Source organism: Ruditapes philippinarum, unplaced genomic scaffold, assembly GCF_026571515.1.
Source record: "Ruditapes philippinarum isolate M1 unplaced genomic scaffold, ASM2657151v2 ctg1098_1_1_1_1, whole genome shotgun sequence".
Taxonomy (NCBI): Eukaryota; Metazoa; Mollusca; class Bivalvia; order Venerida; family Veneridae; genus Ruditapes; species Ruditapes philippinarum.
In genome coordinates, this window is record NW_026862289.1 from 276,665 (window position 1) to 294,009 (window position 17,345).

General features: G+C 30.8%; 2 protein-coding genes across 2 annotated transcripts; both read left to right on the forward strand.

The window, feature by feature from the left end:
* The first annotated feature begins 2,173 nt into the window (after positions 1-2,173).
* Positions 2,174-8,693, forward strand: LOC132718557 (uncharacterized). The gene is made up of 4 exons (XM_060702269.1): positions 2,174-2,313; positions 3,728-3,866; positions 4,785-4,939; positions 7,901-8,693. Exons 1-4 carry the CDS (start codon positions 2,265-2,267, stop codon positions 8,077-8,079), a joined length of 522 nt encoding a protein of 173 aa, XP_060558252.1. The 5' UTR covers positions 2,174-2,264; the 3' UTR covers positions 8,080-8,693.
* A 1,485-nt stretch (positions 8,694-10,178) lies between these two features.
* Positions 10,179-17,026, forward strand: LOC132718558 (uncharacterized). Its single transcript, XM_060702270.1, has 4 exons — positions 10,179-10,421; positions 12,200-12,314; positions 13,724-13,872; positions 15,605-17,026. The coding sequence occupies exons 1-4, from the start codon at positions 10,373-10,375 to the stop codon at positions 15,772-15,774; spliced, it is 483 nt and encodes a 160-aa protein (XP_060558253.1). The 5' UTR covers positions 10,179-10,372; the 3' UTR covers positions 15,775-17,026.
* The last annotated feature ends 319 nt before the right edge of the window (positions 17,027-17,345 follow it).

The following is a 17,345-nucleotide window of genomic DNA, read 5'->3' on the forward strand; positions in this document are numbered from 1 at the left end:
CATAATTGATTATCAGTACGAAATTAAAGTTCTGAACAAAGTGTACCCTTTAAATCAGTGTATAAAATTAATTGTTCCAAATGAACAACTTTTTTTTAATTTTTCAGTACACTGGATTCAGGTGCCTACAGTAGCACCAAATGAAAACATCTCTGAAAGCTACCAGCAAATTTCACCAATGAATGCCATTGGCCAAGAAACACAACCTGCACAGGAATCGCCTGACTTATGCAAACAAGCAAGCGAATTAAACGGCAATAGAGAAGAGAATACAACTACGCCCTTAATTTTTAAGTTACTATAAAGTGTTTGTAATCAAAAGATATGGCATAGTTATGTTAAAAATGTTTACACGAGAGTCAATATTTTTTAAAGACTGAAATGATTATATAAAGAATGACTTGTATCAAAATGTTTTGTTTTCCCCACAGAAGAAAATGTGTCAATATATATCCACCACACTCCTCACTTTAGTGAAATTATTATTATAATTTATACAGTACATGTATATGTATATATAATTATGCTGATAAAACAATTTTCAACATTCGAAGAATATGTAAAATATGTACTGCAAATATTTGTACACATTATATGTAATCATATAGCATTCTTTTCTTACAGAAACATTTGACTTAGACTTTATAGAAAATGAATATTTATTACCTGCCTTTATTAACATGAAATGTTAAATTCAGTATATTAATACTTTTTGGAACTTACAAAATAAATATTAAAAATAAATAAATCTTAATTTGAGCATCATATTTATGATATAAAACCATAGAAATTTGTGTTACATGATCTTTAAAGAACGCAAGTTAGCCTCACAATAGCATGCGCATACAGGTAAGACCGGCAAACCTGATTATGTGATATAAAAATCTTAATCTGACTAATATTTATTATATTTCGTTTTGTTTCTACATTATTTTTGGTATGCTATTAGAAATAAAACTTATCAATTATGTTTGATAATATATGGTTAAATTAGACATAACCATGCTAGAAATACATTAAAAGGTAAAAAAAAATAACGATTTTCTTTGCATATTCACACCGTATTATCTGCGCCAGTGATGGCAGATCACTGCAGTGATGGCAGATACCAGAAATGTACCGCTCGGTACAGGTAGGTTATAAATTTGGTTGGTATTATTAAATTACACAAATACGACCCATTTCATTGCTATGAAATTATTGTCTATTGACTGGAGAATCTATTAGGTAATTTTGGACTCGTTTTTCCTGTTTTAAGACTATTTTGAGCATGTTCAAAGTGACAGCTTCGGAAAAATACGTGAAAATGTCACTTTTCTTTTTGTTCAAAATATCTCAAGTTTTAACTAAATGGCAGGATTTCGTGTTATTAATATAGACGTTCATCCATAGGGGTCACGCAAGCCAAATATCTACCCTGTGAGTCTTTTCTTGAAAGTTTTACAGACGTTCAATCTGGTCCGGTCGAAGAAAAAATGCTGCCGTTGTAGGCAGATACTTATTTTAAATCTTAGGAACATAGATAATTCATAGTTTAGCCCATTAGGGATTTTATATAAACGGTCAGCAAGTTCGTTTATTATCAGAAATGGTCTATAAACATGAAGATTATTAGTAAATCGAGTCATGTGAATCTAGTCAATGATAATGAAGGAAACATTAAATATTGGAGTATTGAAAATTTGATGATTACCGTCACTTATAAACATAATTCCAGTAGTTAGGAGCGTAGATGAATAAAACAAATGTCGTTTTAGAAGTTATAACTAAATGCATAATGCTAGTTTGATATTAACATTTCAAAAAAATCAAACAGAAAAATATGTACTAAGATTTTAAGAAAGGTAAACAGAAGAATCAACTATTAATTTACATGTTTTGTGCCATTAATGGCTGATTTTGGGGTATTCATCACTATATTTCTTCTACCTTACTAACAGTGTAAGGGCTATTTTTGTACATTATGACTTATTTTGTAATTAACGTGAATTAAAAATGCCATTTGCAATGTGTAAATTACTTTTATTGTTCACATCACAGTATTTTACTTTAAAGTAATTCATGTTCAAAATTTCCATGTAATTAAGTATGAATCTGAAGGCATGTTGCTTTAATAATCTTCACGTGCCTATCTTGTGAAACTTTATTTACCTTTCCACAAATAAGAACAGAAGGAAGTTTGATTTCTTAAGTACGCATATTTCGTGAACGCCCTCGTCGATTGATCATAAAACATTTTTCATTCGATTATTTCTTTCGGTAGAATGATGATCAAAAAGTGGACAGGATATATTATTTTGTTTTGTTGCATGGGTAAATTTACTTTTATATGGCTGTTTTAATTTTGAGAAAAGTCTAATATTTAGATATTTCCTATCGTTTGACGCTATCAAGTAATTGCACAATTTTTTTTAGTTTTTTCCTGTACATCTACATTTTGTTAATCTAATATAAATGTTTTAATTTAATTTTGCAAACGTTTTGAAAAATATGGATTTTTCAAATCATACACTTGTTCCATTTAAGATACCACATAACATGTAATTCATTTTAAAAGTTAATTTAAAACATAAATATTGTGTATGACGGGTCATTAGTCATGGAAATATATTATGTAAATATAAACGATATGTGTATCTACTGTGTATAATCAGAATGACATCAGAACTCCCACCTCTTTATTTATTGCCGAATAAGATGGCAGTGTTTCAAATGAATCGTTACAAATTTATTTTCAAATTGGTAAATCAGCAAACTATTAATCAGTCTAGAAATCGATTGTTTATAAAAGAAAAAAATAATTTCAAATACTAAATTATTTAGTGTTTATTAGTAAGCATTTACCAAATAAAGGTGGTTTTGACCAATTTAATTTTGTAATATAACGTCACATAATATAACGTCACTTAACCAAAATGACGTAATGTAAATTACTTCTACACAGAATGTAGTTCAACATATTTGTTTATTTTTATAAACTCTCCTTTTTATTAGCATGTTAGATATAAAATAGTATAAATTTCCAGTCCTGTGGGGGATATAAAAAAATAATAATATTGCATTCTATTTTTCTTACTTTAACAATATAATAAAATTGTGTATGTAGACAAGGCACAAATATATTAAAATGAATAATGTTTTGAACCTATTATAATATGGATTTTAACAAGACCTCTATCAAAGTTAATATATGTTCTTAATCTTTTTATTCCATATTCAACGATTTTACACTAGTTATCATTCATGTTTGTTTTTGTTTTTTTTTATAATGTGTATCGTTGCATGTATTTATTTTTAAATTGTTTGCTTACCGGCATTTAAGTGGTACTTGAAATGTTATTTATGTGCATTCTTATAGTTATATACAAATGTACCCATAGAAATGATATTAGTCATATTCAGTCGAAGTCAAACGTTGAATTAATAATTGAGTTTGCTTTTGGCGTAATTTTAAAAGATATTTGTGTACGTGCTCACGTCTACATGTATGTGAGTGTAAAGCGCGTGCGTGCTTGTGTGTACACGTGTACGCGCGTGTATGTGCGTTTATAATTTTCAAATTATTTAAGACAAGACAAAATAAAAATAAAACAAATTTATACAATTACTTACACCATTTAACACTGCAATTTTGCGGGTTCTAACAAATACTGTAATATTGCGACTTCTAATAATTGTTCAGCCAATATACAGATTCATGATGACCGAAGATAATTTTGTTTTACAGAGACGGTGCCCGGGAAACTGTGTACATACTATGAAACTGGTGACGACTTCATAACGAGAACCAAATTCTGCGACATTGATTGCTGTAGTGATATATATTCCTCATTATGTTGTGACAAGCCTACTACGACATCTTCCGGGTACTGTTGCTTTTTTTAACCTTCTTCTTCTTCATCTCCTTCTTCTTCTACACCTTCTTCTCCTTCTTCTTCTACTTCTACTTCAGTTCTAACAATATTTACATGTATCTATTTGTTTTTTTTGAAGTATATTACAAATATATTTATACAATTTCACTTTACACTTATATTATTTTACATTGTGTAAATTGTAAATGCGTGATTGATATTGGAAATCATTTACGACAGTTTTATTTGATTTTTTTTTACATTTTATTGTTCTACAAAACTTTTAGTAATGCTATTAAAATCAGATGAGTACATACTTATAAATCTTCATACGCCATAAATCTTCAGAAACACCCTATAATATTGCAAGAAAAAATGAAATTTGGTAAACTTCCGTGTCTAGTGTTTTATTGACTTTAATAAAAGCTTTGTCACATACGCGTGCCGCTTTGAAACTCGGTAAAAGTGATTGTCCACGGCCGTGCAAAAATTGGTTAAGATTAAGCAAAACTGAAAATATCCGTGGAACAATTCCTCTTAAATTAACGCAAATTTAACAAGCATACTGCAATTACATACTATTTGTGAAATTTAAAATAAAGAATTCTAGTAATGATACGGGTACTTTTATGTGATCAATATATTTGTTGTAACAAGCAATACGTTTTTCGTTAGCGCATTTGATTGAATCTGTGTATAGTCATCACATTCTGTTTTCCATGTTAGTTCTGACGCAAATTTAACAAGCATATTGCAATAACATATAAATATACTATTCTGAAATTTAAAATAAAGAATTCTTGTGATTAGTTAATTCTATACTTATAATTTTTATGTGATAAATATTTTTGCTGTAACAAGCAATACAAATTTCGTAAGCGCATTTGATTGAATCTGTGTATAGTCATCACATTCTGTTTTCCATATTAGTTCTGACGATGGCTTCCGTATCGACATTATTACTCTGGCATGTGTCGTTGCGGTTATTCTTCTTGTATTGACTGCAATTTGCTGCTGCTGTTGTTGCTTCAAGAAGTCAAGAGGACAGCAAGGACACGTCATTCAACCGGCTCCAACTGTAACAGGTACTTGTATATCCATTATTTTACTATCATGACGTTTATATCATTCATAGACATGGCTACTGCAAATCTCTCTATATACAATGTATCTATAATACCGCACTTTTGCAACGTCGCTTTTCATTAGATAATCGTGACGTTTATATAGTTTTATATACACGGCTATTGTCGACTCATGAAGAAATCTTACTTTTTTTCTCTAAAAAATGAAAATGATGCTTGCTGTATTATAAATTCGCTATAAAGATTGTTGACAGGTTATATGGCCGTATATAAACGACTATTTCCAATATAACCCTCGCCTAGCGGCTCGGGTTATATTTACAAATAGCCGTTTATATAGGGCCATAAAATAAAACTGAAAAGTGTTATAAAATAGTCGTACAATTTTCTGATAAGTTATATGCCTATGCATAAACTATTGTTTGCTATACAATCGATTCATCTGAATTATGGATTGTAAAAAAACACTAATAAATTACTACATGAAAATCTGCATGACTTTACTTGCGAATATTGAAGAAATAAGTTGCATTAGTTTCCCTTGGAAACAATTGAAACAACAATATTTTTTAAAAATTGCAGACTCGGTTTGATTCAGTTCATGAGAGATAATGTACACGTGTAACTTCTCTCACGGGTCATAGCACCGGCTTAAGTGGTAGTCACAAAACATAATTTATAATTCATCATTTAGCATAAAAGGCAACTTTTAGACTATAAAATTTGTTTGTAACAATTCACCAATATTACCATTCAACACATTTTAGAATTAGTTGATAAGTTAATTAAAATGATTTCTATGGAGCTGAGATATGGGGTTTCCTTAAAGCTCCTTTTATTTTGTGAATCTTTACTGAAGTCTTTCCAATCTCTTAACAGAAGTATTTTGTTTATATAGCAAATTTAGTAATTTGATTTTTTATAAATATCACATTTTTCGGGATTTTTTAAAGGGTTAAAAATCACGAGTAATAAGGAACGGAAACACAATTAAATGGTTTACTTACGCAGGCTCGGAGACATAGATAAAACAAATCACATTTAAAGGCTCATTATGTCTCATGCTTTTTTATACATTGTATTTCTTAAACGCTTTTTTAACTTTGGTGTTCTTTTATAGTATCCAAAATGTTACTAATTAGTCAATTATGTGAACCATCTTTTTCATCTGTTGCTTTTTGGCAATAAGTAGTTATAGTGCACAAGCATTTCGTATGGAAGTCAAAATAGATTATTTTTTACATTTTGCTACTTTTACGACAAATTATTTCACATTTATTTAATTTTGTTTTAGGAAACAAGCATGTTACATTTTCTAAAACCATTATTTGAACATTATAAAATTCACGTTTGCCCTTTTATTTCTGAGGCATAATGTGCCTTTAAATGTATTTTGTTCACACTGATTTTTACTTTACGTTACGCATTTTGGTGTAACAAAAAACAACAACAATGGTTTTGCAATAACTGTTACAATTATTTTTTTATTTTGGCCTTCAGAAACTGAAGGTAAACAAATCTTGGTAATCTTAACACAATTATAGTCATGGTTATTTCCCTTGAATGTTTAATGTTTTGGTTTACGTCACACCGACACAGAATTAATAATAATAATGTCTTTAAAGATTTAGAGAAGGTAACACATTAAGAATATACAACAATAGTTATATATATATTTTTGGCCTCTGACATATAAAAACAACATCAACAGAACATGCATAGATTAAAACATGTATAATATGTGTAATTTTTAGAAGATAACTCATATACTTCCGATAGGCACTCTAACAGCGCACTTTGGATTCAAACGTACTTTGGGGTCCGACCCCAACGTGCGTTACACTTCGCACCACACTTTTGGGTCCAACGCACTTTGGGTCAAAGTCGAGAAATTGACCCCAAAGTGCGTAATTATGCTACATATCAACGCACTTTGGGTTCAAAAGTTCTGAAGGTGTCAACTGAGTTCTGCTTAAATACTGAGTTCTGACTTATTTTCAATCTGCGACATTGAAATATTTGAGATGGGGTTCAAGATGGCGGTTTGATGCTTAAGTGATAAATGTTTCATTTCAATTTTATCACTTAAAATATATAAATACTACATTTATGACATAATTAAATTAGAAAAGTTTAGGCAAAAATAGCGTATATATCGACAATATAGTGTCTATCCATAAATGTGTATTTTTACCCTAAACTTTCGATACCGCTTAAGCCGGTGCTGGGGTGGGTGTTGGAGCATGTATTATCTCTTATGAATGGACTCAATCGAAGTGAGGCTGCATTTTTTTTCTTTACTTTTTTATTATTATTTTCATTCCCATGCGATGATCTTCCTTTCTTTAGTCATTACTTCAAAACTCATAAGTACATAGATGAAAGAATCTGTATTGTATATTTTTGTTAGAGATACATTTGACATAACGTTAACGATTGTACTTATAAACTGTGCAGACACGGACGAGAAACATGTCTTGTGTGTAAAATATTATTACTACTCAAATTTGAGATAAGTAGTTAACTGTACTAAAAAATGATGTTATATATATATCTATAGCTCAAAATAACTGAGCCGTGTCACGACAAAACCAACATAATGGGTTTGCGACCAGCATGGATCAAGACCATCCTGCGCATCCGCGCAGTCTGATCAGGATCAATGCTGCTCGCTTTCCAACCCTATAACAAGTAGAGAAACTGATAGCGAACAGCATGGATCCTGATCAGACTGCACGGATGCGCAGGCTGGTCTGGATCCATGCTGGTCGCAAACGCACTATGTTGGTTTTGTCATGACACGGATCAATTTTACTATCATCTTCAACCTAAATTATACTAAAAAGGCAAAAGTTATTGATAATTAGTACCAAATAAAAATTCTGTGCGAAGTTTACCATTCGAATCAGTGTATAACATTCAATGCTTCCAAATGAATAGTTGTTTTTTTTAATTTTTCAGTGCACTGGATTCAGGTGCCTACAGTAGCACCAAATGAAAACATCTCTGAAAGCTACCAGCAAATTTCACCAATGAATGCCATTGGCCAAGAAACTCAACCTGCACAGGAATCGCCTAACTTATGCAAACAAGCAAGCGAATTAAACGGCAATAGAAAAGAGAATACAACTACGCCCTAAATTTTTAAGTTACTATAAAGTGTTTGTAATCAAAAGATATGGCATAGTTATGTTAAAAATATTTACACGAGAGTCAATATTTTTCAAAGACTGAAATGATTATATAAATTTGAATGACTTGTATCAAAATGTTTTATTTTCCCCACAGAAGAAAATGTGTCAATATATATCCACCACACTCCTCACTTTAGTGAAATTATATAATTTATACAGTACATGTATATGTATATATAATTATGCTGATAAAACAATTTTCAACATTCGAAGAATATGTAAAATATGTACTGCAAATATTTGTACACATTATATGTAATCATATAGCATTCTTTTCTTACTGAAACATTTGACATAGACTTTATAGAAAATTAATCTTTATTACCTGCCTTTATTAACATGAAATGTTAAGTTTAGTATATTAATACTTTTTGGAACTTACAAAATAAATATTAAAAATAAATAAATCTTAATTTGAGCATCATATTTATGATATAAAACCATAGAAATTTGTGTTACATGATCTTTAAAGAAAGCAAGTTAGCCTCACAATAGTATGCGCATACAGGTAAGACCGGCAAACCTGACTATGTGATATAAAAATCTTAATCTGACTAATATTTATTATATTTCGTTTTGTTTCTACATTATTATTGGAAATAAAACTTATCAATTATGTTTGGTAACATAACCATGCTAAAAATACATTAAAAGGTAAAAAACGATTTTTTTGCATATTCACACCGTATTACCGGCGCCAGTGATGGCAGATCATTGCAGTTATGGCAGATACCAGAAATTTACCGCTCGGTACAGGTAGGCTATAAATTTGGTTGGTATTATTATATTACACAAATACGACCCGTTTCATTGCTATCAAATTATTGACCATTGACTGGAGAATCTATAAGTTAATTTTGGACTCGTTTTTCATGTTTTAAGACTATTTTGAGCAGGTTCAAAGTGACAGCTTCGGAAAAATCCGTGAAAATGTCTCTTTTTTTTGTTCAAATAAATTTCAGCCTTTATATGTCATAAAGCGATGAACATTTTTTCCTCGAGAAAATAAAGTCATATGCTAGCAAATGAATATCCACTTACTGAAGTTACAGCTGTAATATGCAAATGGTGATATGTCTTGAAAAGGGAGTGAATTATGCGCTGCTAAACTTAAGATACATATGGTATTTTATGCATGTAACTGACAGACACAACAAATCAAGCAAATATGCATGAATATAAAAAAATAAATTTCTGCATGTTTATTGCTCTATTTATAGTGCACTTTGGTCGTACTGAATAATCACATTTTGTATTGTATCTGCGTGTTGCTAAAAAGCTTTTTCGATGCACATTTCGCATTAATAACTTTTCAATCTTGTGAAACAATTAGAAATGATAGTTTAACGTCTCAATTCCGACTAAAAGGGCGCAAAGAATAGAGGAATGAAAAAAGATTGACCTTGATTTTCTGTCAGAATGTTAGCCACTTCCATGGTATTTCTGTCATCGACGGTAGCATTTAAAATAAGTATCTGCCTACAACGGCAGCATTTTTTCTTCGACCGGACCAGATTGAACGTCTGTAAAACTTTCAAGAAAAGACTCACAGGGTAGATATTTGGCTTGCGTGACCCCAATGGATGAACGTCTATATTAATAACACGAAATCCTGCCATTTAGTTAAAACTTGAGATATTTTGAACAAAAAACAGACATTTTCACGTATTTTTCCGAAGCTGTCACTTTTAAACTGCTCAAAATAGTCTAAAAACAGAAAAAACGAGTCCAAAATTACCTAATAGTATCTCCAGTCAATGGACAATAGTTTCATAGCAATGAAATGGGTCGTATTTGTGTAATATAATAATACCAACCAAATTTATAACCTACCTTTACCGAGCGGTAAATTTCTGGTATCTGCCATCACTGCAGTGATCTGCCATCACTGGCGCCGGTAATACGATGTGATATTTTCCATCTCAATTTCTTAACATTATTAAGTTTACCAGCGCGCAGTAAATACGTGTTGTGTATCCATCGGACCATGTATCCGTTATTTCACAATTTTACTGTTGGTCTGAATCGGTCATTTCTATATTTATCTATGTTTAAAGTTCGGTGAAGATAATATTAAAGTGTTTACTTGTTAAACTGTCTTCTGTCATGTACGTTTTTAGTCGTGCATCATTTATAATACTAAATCGAAGCGGAAGTTTTAAATTCTTCTTGTTATCGGGCATTAAGATAAAATATTAGCGTCGCTATACTTCGTTCAAAGTGGATTTAAACAGAAAACATGGCGGATAAAAACTTCATCGCGTTTATATTATGTTGCTGTGTAACAGGTAAATATATTACCATTTTAATGTTGTGAAGTTCAGTATAGGACAGAGTAGAATATTTAAATTCATCATCTATTTAAGAATGTACAACCTTTTTTCATAATATTCACCCAAATTATAAGTTACCTGTCCCTGAATGTTTATAATAAAATCTCCTAGTTTTAAATTTAGAACAATTCATTTAAAGTTTTAGGAATACTAGTGGCAAAGGCTTAATTATAACGTTCGGTTACAGCAGATTAAAGGCTATGGGCGGTTTATCAAAATTAATTTTATGTATTTGATTTGTAATAGGATTCGAAATTCACAAAAAACGGGCTTATATCCTAAACTTTCCTAAGGGATTGTATAGACCTGACACTTAACCAACCTAGATACTGTCTCACATAAAAGTAAATGGACTATATTTACATTTATTAATAAGCAATAACAAAATGAAATTATAATGTATTTAAATACGTAATTAGTCTATGATACATGTAACATGAACAACCATTTATTGTTTCATTTAGTAAAAATGACATTCCATTGCATATATTCGTGTATAGATATACCTAGATTTACAGTTTCTACCTTTAGTATAAACGCGTTAACATAAAAGGGCTGGTAATAAATTATTCATCCTTAAAATAAAATCTAGGTCTATCTACCTGAAGAGAGCGTGATATTTTTTTTCAAGATTGAGTGAGTTTCGTAATACAGGTATTCTACGGTTGGGTTATTTTCCATTAGTCACTATGACACCAAAGTAAATGTAGTATAGTGTTATTTATTATCGAAATATTTTTTTCGTATAATACTTACGGCACCTGTTGCACGTGACAAAAATGTCCACAAGATACATAGACACTGTACATGTAAATACCCGTGTTTAATCTTAATAAAAAATCAAGAAAATAACGTAGAAAAATGTTTAATATAGGATATCACGGTGAAGAAACAAATTGTGTTCAAATAATCACGATTTTGTCCTTGATATTATTTGTACAGTGCAAAGTGATCAGCAATAAATAGCCATTGAGTTTAATGTTGTTGTGTACTTTAAATTAGACAAGTGCTTATACATAGCAATACTTCCATTTACAACTATAATTTTGATGTTGTACTTTATTAGAAATAATGATATTTTTATTTAGAGATTGTAACACGTTAAGATTTACATATATACAAAATAATTATACAGTCATATCTTATTTCCATTATGGCCTTCTAAAAGTAGAGGGGAAAACCAAACAACAGTTACAATAATACATCCATAAAGGGACACAGTATAAATAGACTAAACATGTAAAACAAACCTGTAAATTCTAGAATAAGATAACTCAACTTGTATATTTAACTGAGTCATCAGTAATTGACTCTTTCCTATGCTTTCGACAGACACTAAACTATTAACCATTATAAAGCTAAGATAAACCGTGATAGAAAACGGACAGGTGAGTAACCAATGGCGGGACAATACCAGTCTTGCCTGAATTTACCTGCAGCCTGAGTTTGTTACTTCCAAATGAATCGGTAAATATCGGCTAATTCCGGGAATAATCGTACAAATAACCGAAGCCACTTCCGCTTTCAACCTATAATGTGAAGACATATCTTTCTAGTTATAGATAAACGCCTCTTCATTTCTAGAAATAAATCGTAGCAATAATTTATGTTTTAAGCCCCCACTGTCATTACAACCAGGACGTAACAATAAGCTGTCGAAAAAGAGCCGATTTGTTTCCTTTACACGGGCAGTGCTGATATTTATCTTTAAACTTCCTCGTTTTAAATTTCAGTTGTAGCAAGTGGGTCATATTGTACAAAGTACCATTCGGGGTCCATATTTGATGATACAATATACTGCCCATCACTTTGTTGTGGTGACAAATACAATCGATATTGCTGTAATAGGTAGGTTTTTCATTTTATAGTACAAAATTGCTTCCCTATGACATTCAATCAATTGAAACATAAAGTGTAAATGAGTTACTTAGAACTCAGTGATATAAACGGATATTTATGCAACCTTTTAAGACTCAAGTCAAGTAGCCTGCAATGACTTTCTGTCTGGCCCCATGGTAACAATTGGTTAAGAACTTTGATCAAGATCAGCATTTTATTTAAAATATCTCCTTTTATTCTATAATGTGATACCTAAATTTGCAAACTGTATAAGATACGAATATTTCAGTGTCGAAAGATGAAGTTTTTATTTTCAATATAAATATTAAAATATGTCCTCGACTTCCTTTTCCTTTTGAATTAATAGTTTGAACTATATGAAATAAAAACTGTTTATAGTGACTAATCACGATGCATTTTCAGAGTGATTCAAAACGACGATCTTTATCTTTAAATCCCTCTTTTTTGTGATCTTAACCCTTTACTTCATATAGACGTGTTTTGACGGCTTTTCGAACCCCCCCCCCCATTTTTAGGCCTCATTCAGTGAAAAATTACCATATTTAGGCCCCAAACACTGTTTTTCGTTTGCAAAATGTTGCTAAAAAAAAAGAGATAACTTTTTCGGCGCCGCCCTAATCAAAAAGGTACATAAGGGGTTTGTCAGAAGGGGGATGTGCCCCCTTCTCTTTTGAGGGATTTGAAAGAGGGCGGTAGTCCCCCTCATCGCCAAGAAAATTTTGGACATGTGAGTGGCTAAAAATGACCCAAGGTAAATCATAAGGTAATGTGTAACCAACGCCGAAAAGGCTTTAACTCTATCTCGATCCATTGAGAAGTTGCAGCACTTTGAACTCAATTTTGATGGAAATAATCAACGCAAAATGGTGATTTTTGGTAATTTTGAGATGTCTCCTCGTTGCCATGGTACATTTGTGTAACAGGAGAATTAAGACAGATCTTGTCGGTACATATGCAATGGTTCAGTCAACATTTGTGCCAAAATTGATTAGTATTGAAGCATTTTCAATTGTTTCATAGCAGTTTGAACTTGTAACAGGAGGCTTTTCAATGACAACGGCCATTCTTCACAATATGCTCATGAGGGAAAGGGTAAACACATTGAGATATTGTCTTTCTTAAGTTGTATATCAAACTGAAAAGTGTTCTGTAAAACAGGCACGTTTTAATATTAAACGTTGCAAAATGTGTACGTGTTTCCCTCTATAATCCATATAAGGAATCCGGAACGCAGTGAAATTAAAACCAGGATCGCCTTTACCTTGATCACGTAGCCAATATGCCAGACGACCGCAAAGTTTTTTTTATTTATTTATTTATTTACATGATTTTATTTATTTATTTTTATTCATTTTTATTTATTTATTTATTTATTTGTTTTTCAATGTTCTATTCAGTAATACTGGGCTCATAGTCGGCATTGTATTCGGGGTACTTGGTCTGATAGCTATTGTGGTAACAGTGCTGGTCGCCGTGTTCTGTTGTTGCCGGAAATCAAGAGGTCAGCAAGGTCAAGTTTGCCAGCCAGCTGGAGTTGTAACAACAAGTATGTCAATTTAGATGGGTTTTATTCTTGCTTTTTTTTTATTTATAAAATATAAAGTTTGTTTTTATAAAACTACCTTTTAGCTCAAAGCTGATTGGTCAAATGATCTAACGTTATGTTATCTTGTAAAATAAATATAGCTATTAACCACGTAAGGCGTGCACCCAAGATCTTTATCAAATTTGTGTATACATATTACAGTGTAATAAATTGGGTTTATCTTGGTTGAGACATATTAAATGAAGTTTACCACGTTTTTTTTTTCGTTTTTTTTTAAATTACTTTTAACTAACTTAGCATTCAATTGCTAACAAACTATTTAGTAATATCAAAGTTTGACTAGCAGCATATTTGAAAATTGAAACAATACGTTTATATTACTGAATATATATAATGAAATTATTATGTCCTTTATTACCTATATACGGTACATAAAGATATACACATATACACAAAAGTAAGTTAAAGCAAACTCGCTAAAACCTTAAGTGTAGGTCTGTGTTTATTAGCTGGCATTTACAAAATAAAATTGGTTTGAACAACTTAAATAGGTAAATGCTTACCAATTTAGTGTTTGAAATTATTTTAATAAAACTACCGATTTACTAGACTGATTATATCTAGCTGTATTTACCAAAGTAAATGAGCCGCGTCACGACAAAACCAACATAATGGGTTTGCGACCAGCATGGATCCAGACCAGCCTGCGCATTAGTTTCTCTACTTGTTATAGGGTTTGTAAGCGAACAGCATGGATCCTGATCAGCCTGCGCGGAAGCAAACCCATTATGTTGGTTTTGTCATGACGCGGCTCAAATGTTTTATGATTCATTTGAAATATTGCAATGCTATTGGACAGAAATAATATTTCAAACACTAGTTAAGGTATTATTTAGACAAGTACATGTTTTATGATTGCTTGATGCCAATGTGTATCAATTAAGAAGTTCAGATGTATACTCAAACCATGCTAATTTTTACGCAGCAACAAAAATGCAACAGAAACTATGTGTACAAGTACATATATATTATGAAGCCGAGAACATATTTCGCTCAAAATAGTTTATTAACATCCTCTTTATTGTAAATTTTACTTCCCATATAGCTAAGTAGATCTTGTTTTTCAAAATTTAAAATGGATGAATCATATCCATTGAAAATGAAACATAACAGTGGCCATTAAAGGAGATTATTATCAATATAACATTGTCTATTTCTACGGGGAAAAAACAACATCCCGACTTACATATACATGTATAGCGAACAATGATTTTTAAAATTTAATGACCTTGCAAATATTAGTCACAAAATGATGACTACATGGATGTGAATAATAATCAATTTAACAAAAAAAAATTAAATGTAAAAGAAACAAAATACAGAGTTTGTGTTATGTCTATATTAGGAACTAGAAATCAGAATGACACCCGGCGTGTGCTTTTATCATACAGTTAAGGGCATTCTTAAATATTGTGAGACTTCGGCATATTGTTGCTTTTTCACGTACCTTATCAAAATGAATGTGTCAATATGAAAAAGAAAACAACATATATTTTGTTAAATCAATGCAAGCGTACAATACGGAAAGTTAATGATTACCGAATGTACATTAGAACGTTATTCTGACGAGATCATCTTTCAAGTTAACAGATGTTACACAAACGCTGTACAATCATTACCTTAGTCAATTACATTTAGATTTACACAAATTATATTATTTTATATCTTACAGCTCCGTATTATGGTGTTCAGACGACCACGGTAACAGGTTACGGACAAACCGGATACACAAATGCTGGTTTCCCGCAGCAAATGCAGGCAACGAATGTTGCTGGTCAAGTCAATGACGGACAAAAATGGCAACAACCACCGCCGCCGTACAGTGCCGTTAATACAAGCTAGTGCAATCTACAAAAAATCAACTTTTATTTCGGTGCCTAAGATAAACATGTATAGCAAACATTGTTTATATAATCGTTAGTGCGTTTCACGATTGTATACTTATAAATATATTTCAAACATGTTTAAATATAAGTAAATGTATAAATGTATAAAATGCGCGCAGATCTGATTTTGATTAATCAAATGTACTTTCTTTGTTTTGTTTTTTTTTTCTTTATTTAAATGATGAAATCCAGTTTGCTATTATATTTACTTAAGGTACATTCCTCCATTTTTTTACTCGCTCAAAAATTATGAAGAATATTATTTTATTATAAGCAGAAAATGTTGACATTTTTGATCTTCATATTTGACATAGAAGCTTTAATTAGATAAAGAGTGCTTTATCGTAGCTCCATATATTTAGGAATTTTATCACAGTTGTTTCCCTTGTCGTATTTTACATTCATTTATCTTGAAATTCCTTAACACATTATTTACATAATAATTATAGTGTTCCTATACGGATTTCATTTTTCTTAATTATTTTCATATCATTATTTTTTATAATGTGTTATTTTTCATGCTGAAGAAAATAATAGTCTTAAAAAGTGAAATTTGCATAATAGTATTTTACATGAAATGCTTTTGTTTTATCTTGACACGTCAAGTTGATAATAATTTAGAGCTATTAAGTGATATCTTATTACAGTAAGAATAAAAGCAATAAGGTAATTAAATAATGAAATGTATAAAATGGTGATTTTTTTATAAATTAAAAATGGTGATAATTTTTTTTTCAGTTACTGAAAGGATGGTCATCATATCATACATGTATAAATTAATATCCGCATTACTAACGCAATATTTGATTGATACTGTTGTTGTTGTTTTTTTAATTTACTGCCTTAACCCGCAATACATTTGATAACCATTGCAAAATTCGTAATTATACTATTTGGCGTCGCTTTTCTTGTGGTTAAACATATCGTTCACGCAAATCTGTCACATTTTTAAAAATTATATTTCAGGTTTTTAAACACAAAATTTTAATATCTTATGTTAATATCTGTAGATCTTGTAAACCGGTCGCGTTTCATCACTTTTTTCATTTAGAAATTATTGTGAGCCTTTTAAGGCTGGGTGCAATATAAAAAGTTCACAGACGGAATATATCGGAGTTGTCTAAATTTATATGTACTTCTTTAATACATAATTCTGCTGTTTTGTTTTGTTTTGTAACTAAAATGGTTAATAAAGTGATATTTTATTAGTTTTGCATGTGTCAATTATTTAGTCATTTGAAACAGCTATTGTAAACACTACGATTCTGTCCAAGGAATACCGTAGGCCTATACATTGAATATAACATATTCTTCACATCATTTCTGTTTATTTAAGTACATGTAAAATAATGTTCTTTTATAAGGAAAGAATCAGTATGAAATGCAAGTAGCTTTAAAACATTTTAATAATAAGCCTTTTTACTTTATTCAGACGAAGCTCGTATTTCTTTCCTTACTTTCTTCTCAGATACTAAAAATTGAGCCGCGTCATGACAAAACCAACATAATGCGTTTGCGACCAGCATG

What these genes read in the sequence shown, in the direction of transcription:
- LOC132718558 (XM_060702270.1), top strand. Translation starts at nt 10,373, where the DNA reads ATGGCGGATAAAAACTTCATCGCGTTTATATTATGTTGCTGTGTAACA. An exon ending in ATTATGTTGCTGTGTAACAG is followed by an intron (nt 10,422 to 12,199) that starts GTAAATATATTA and finishes TTTAAATTTCAG; the next exon opens with TTGTAGCAAGTGGGTCATAT. An exon ending in AATCGATATTGCTGTAATAG is followed by an intron (nt 12,315 to 13,723) that starts GTAGGTTTTTCA and finishes TGTTCTATTCAG; the next exon opens with TAATACTGGGCTCATAGTCG.
- LOC132718557 (XM_060702269.1), top strand. Translation starts at nt 2,265, where the DNA reads ATGATGATCAAAAAGTGGACAGGATATATTATTTTGTTTTGTTGCATG. An exon ending in TATTTTGTTTTGTTGCATGG is followed by an intron (nt 2,314 to 3,727) that starts GTAAATTTACTT and finishes TTTGTTTTACAG; the next exon opens with AGACGGTGCCCGGGAAACTG. An exon ending in ACCGGCTCCAACTGTAACAG is followed by an intron (nt 4,940 to 7,900) that starts GTACTTGTATAT and finishes TTAATTTTTCAG; the next exon opens with TGCACTGGATTCAGGTGCCT.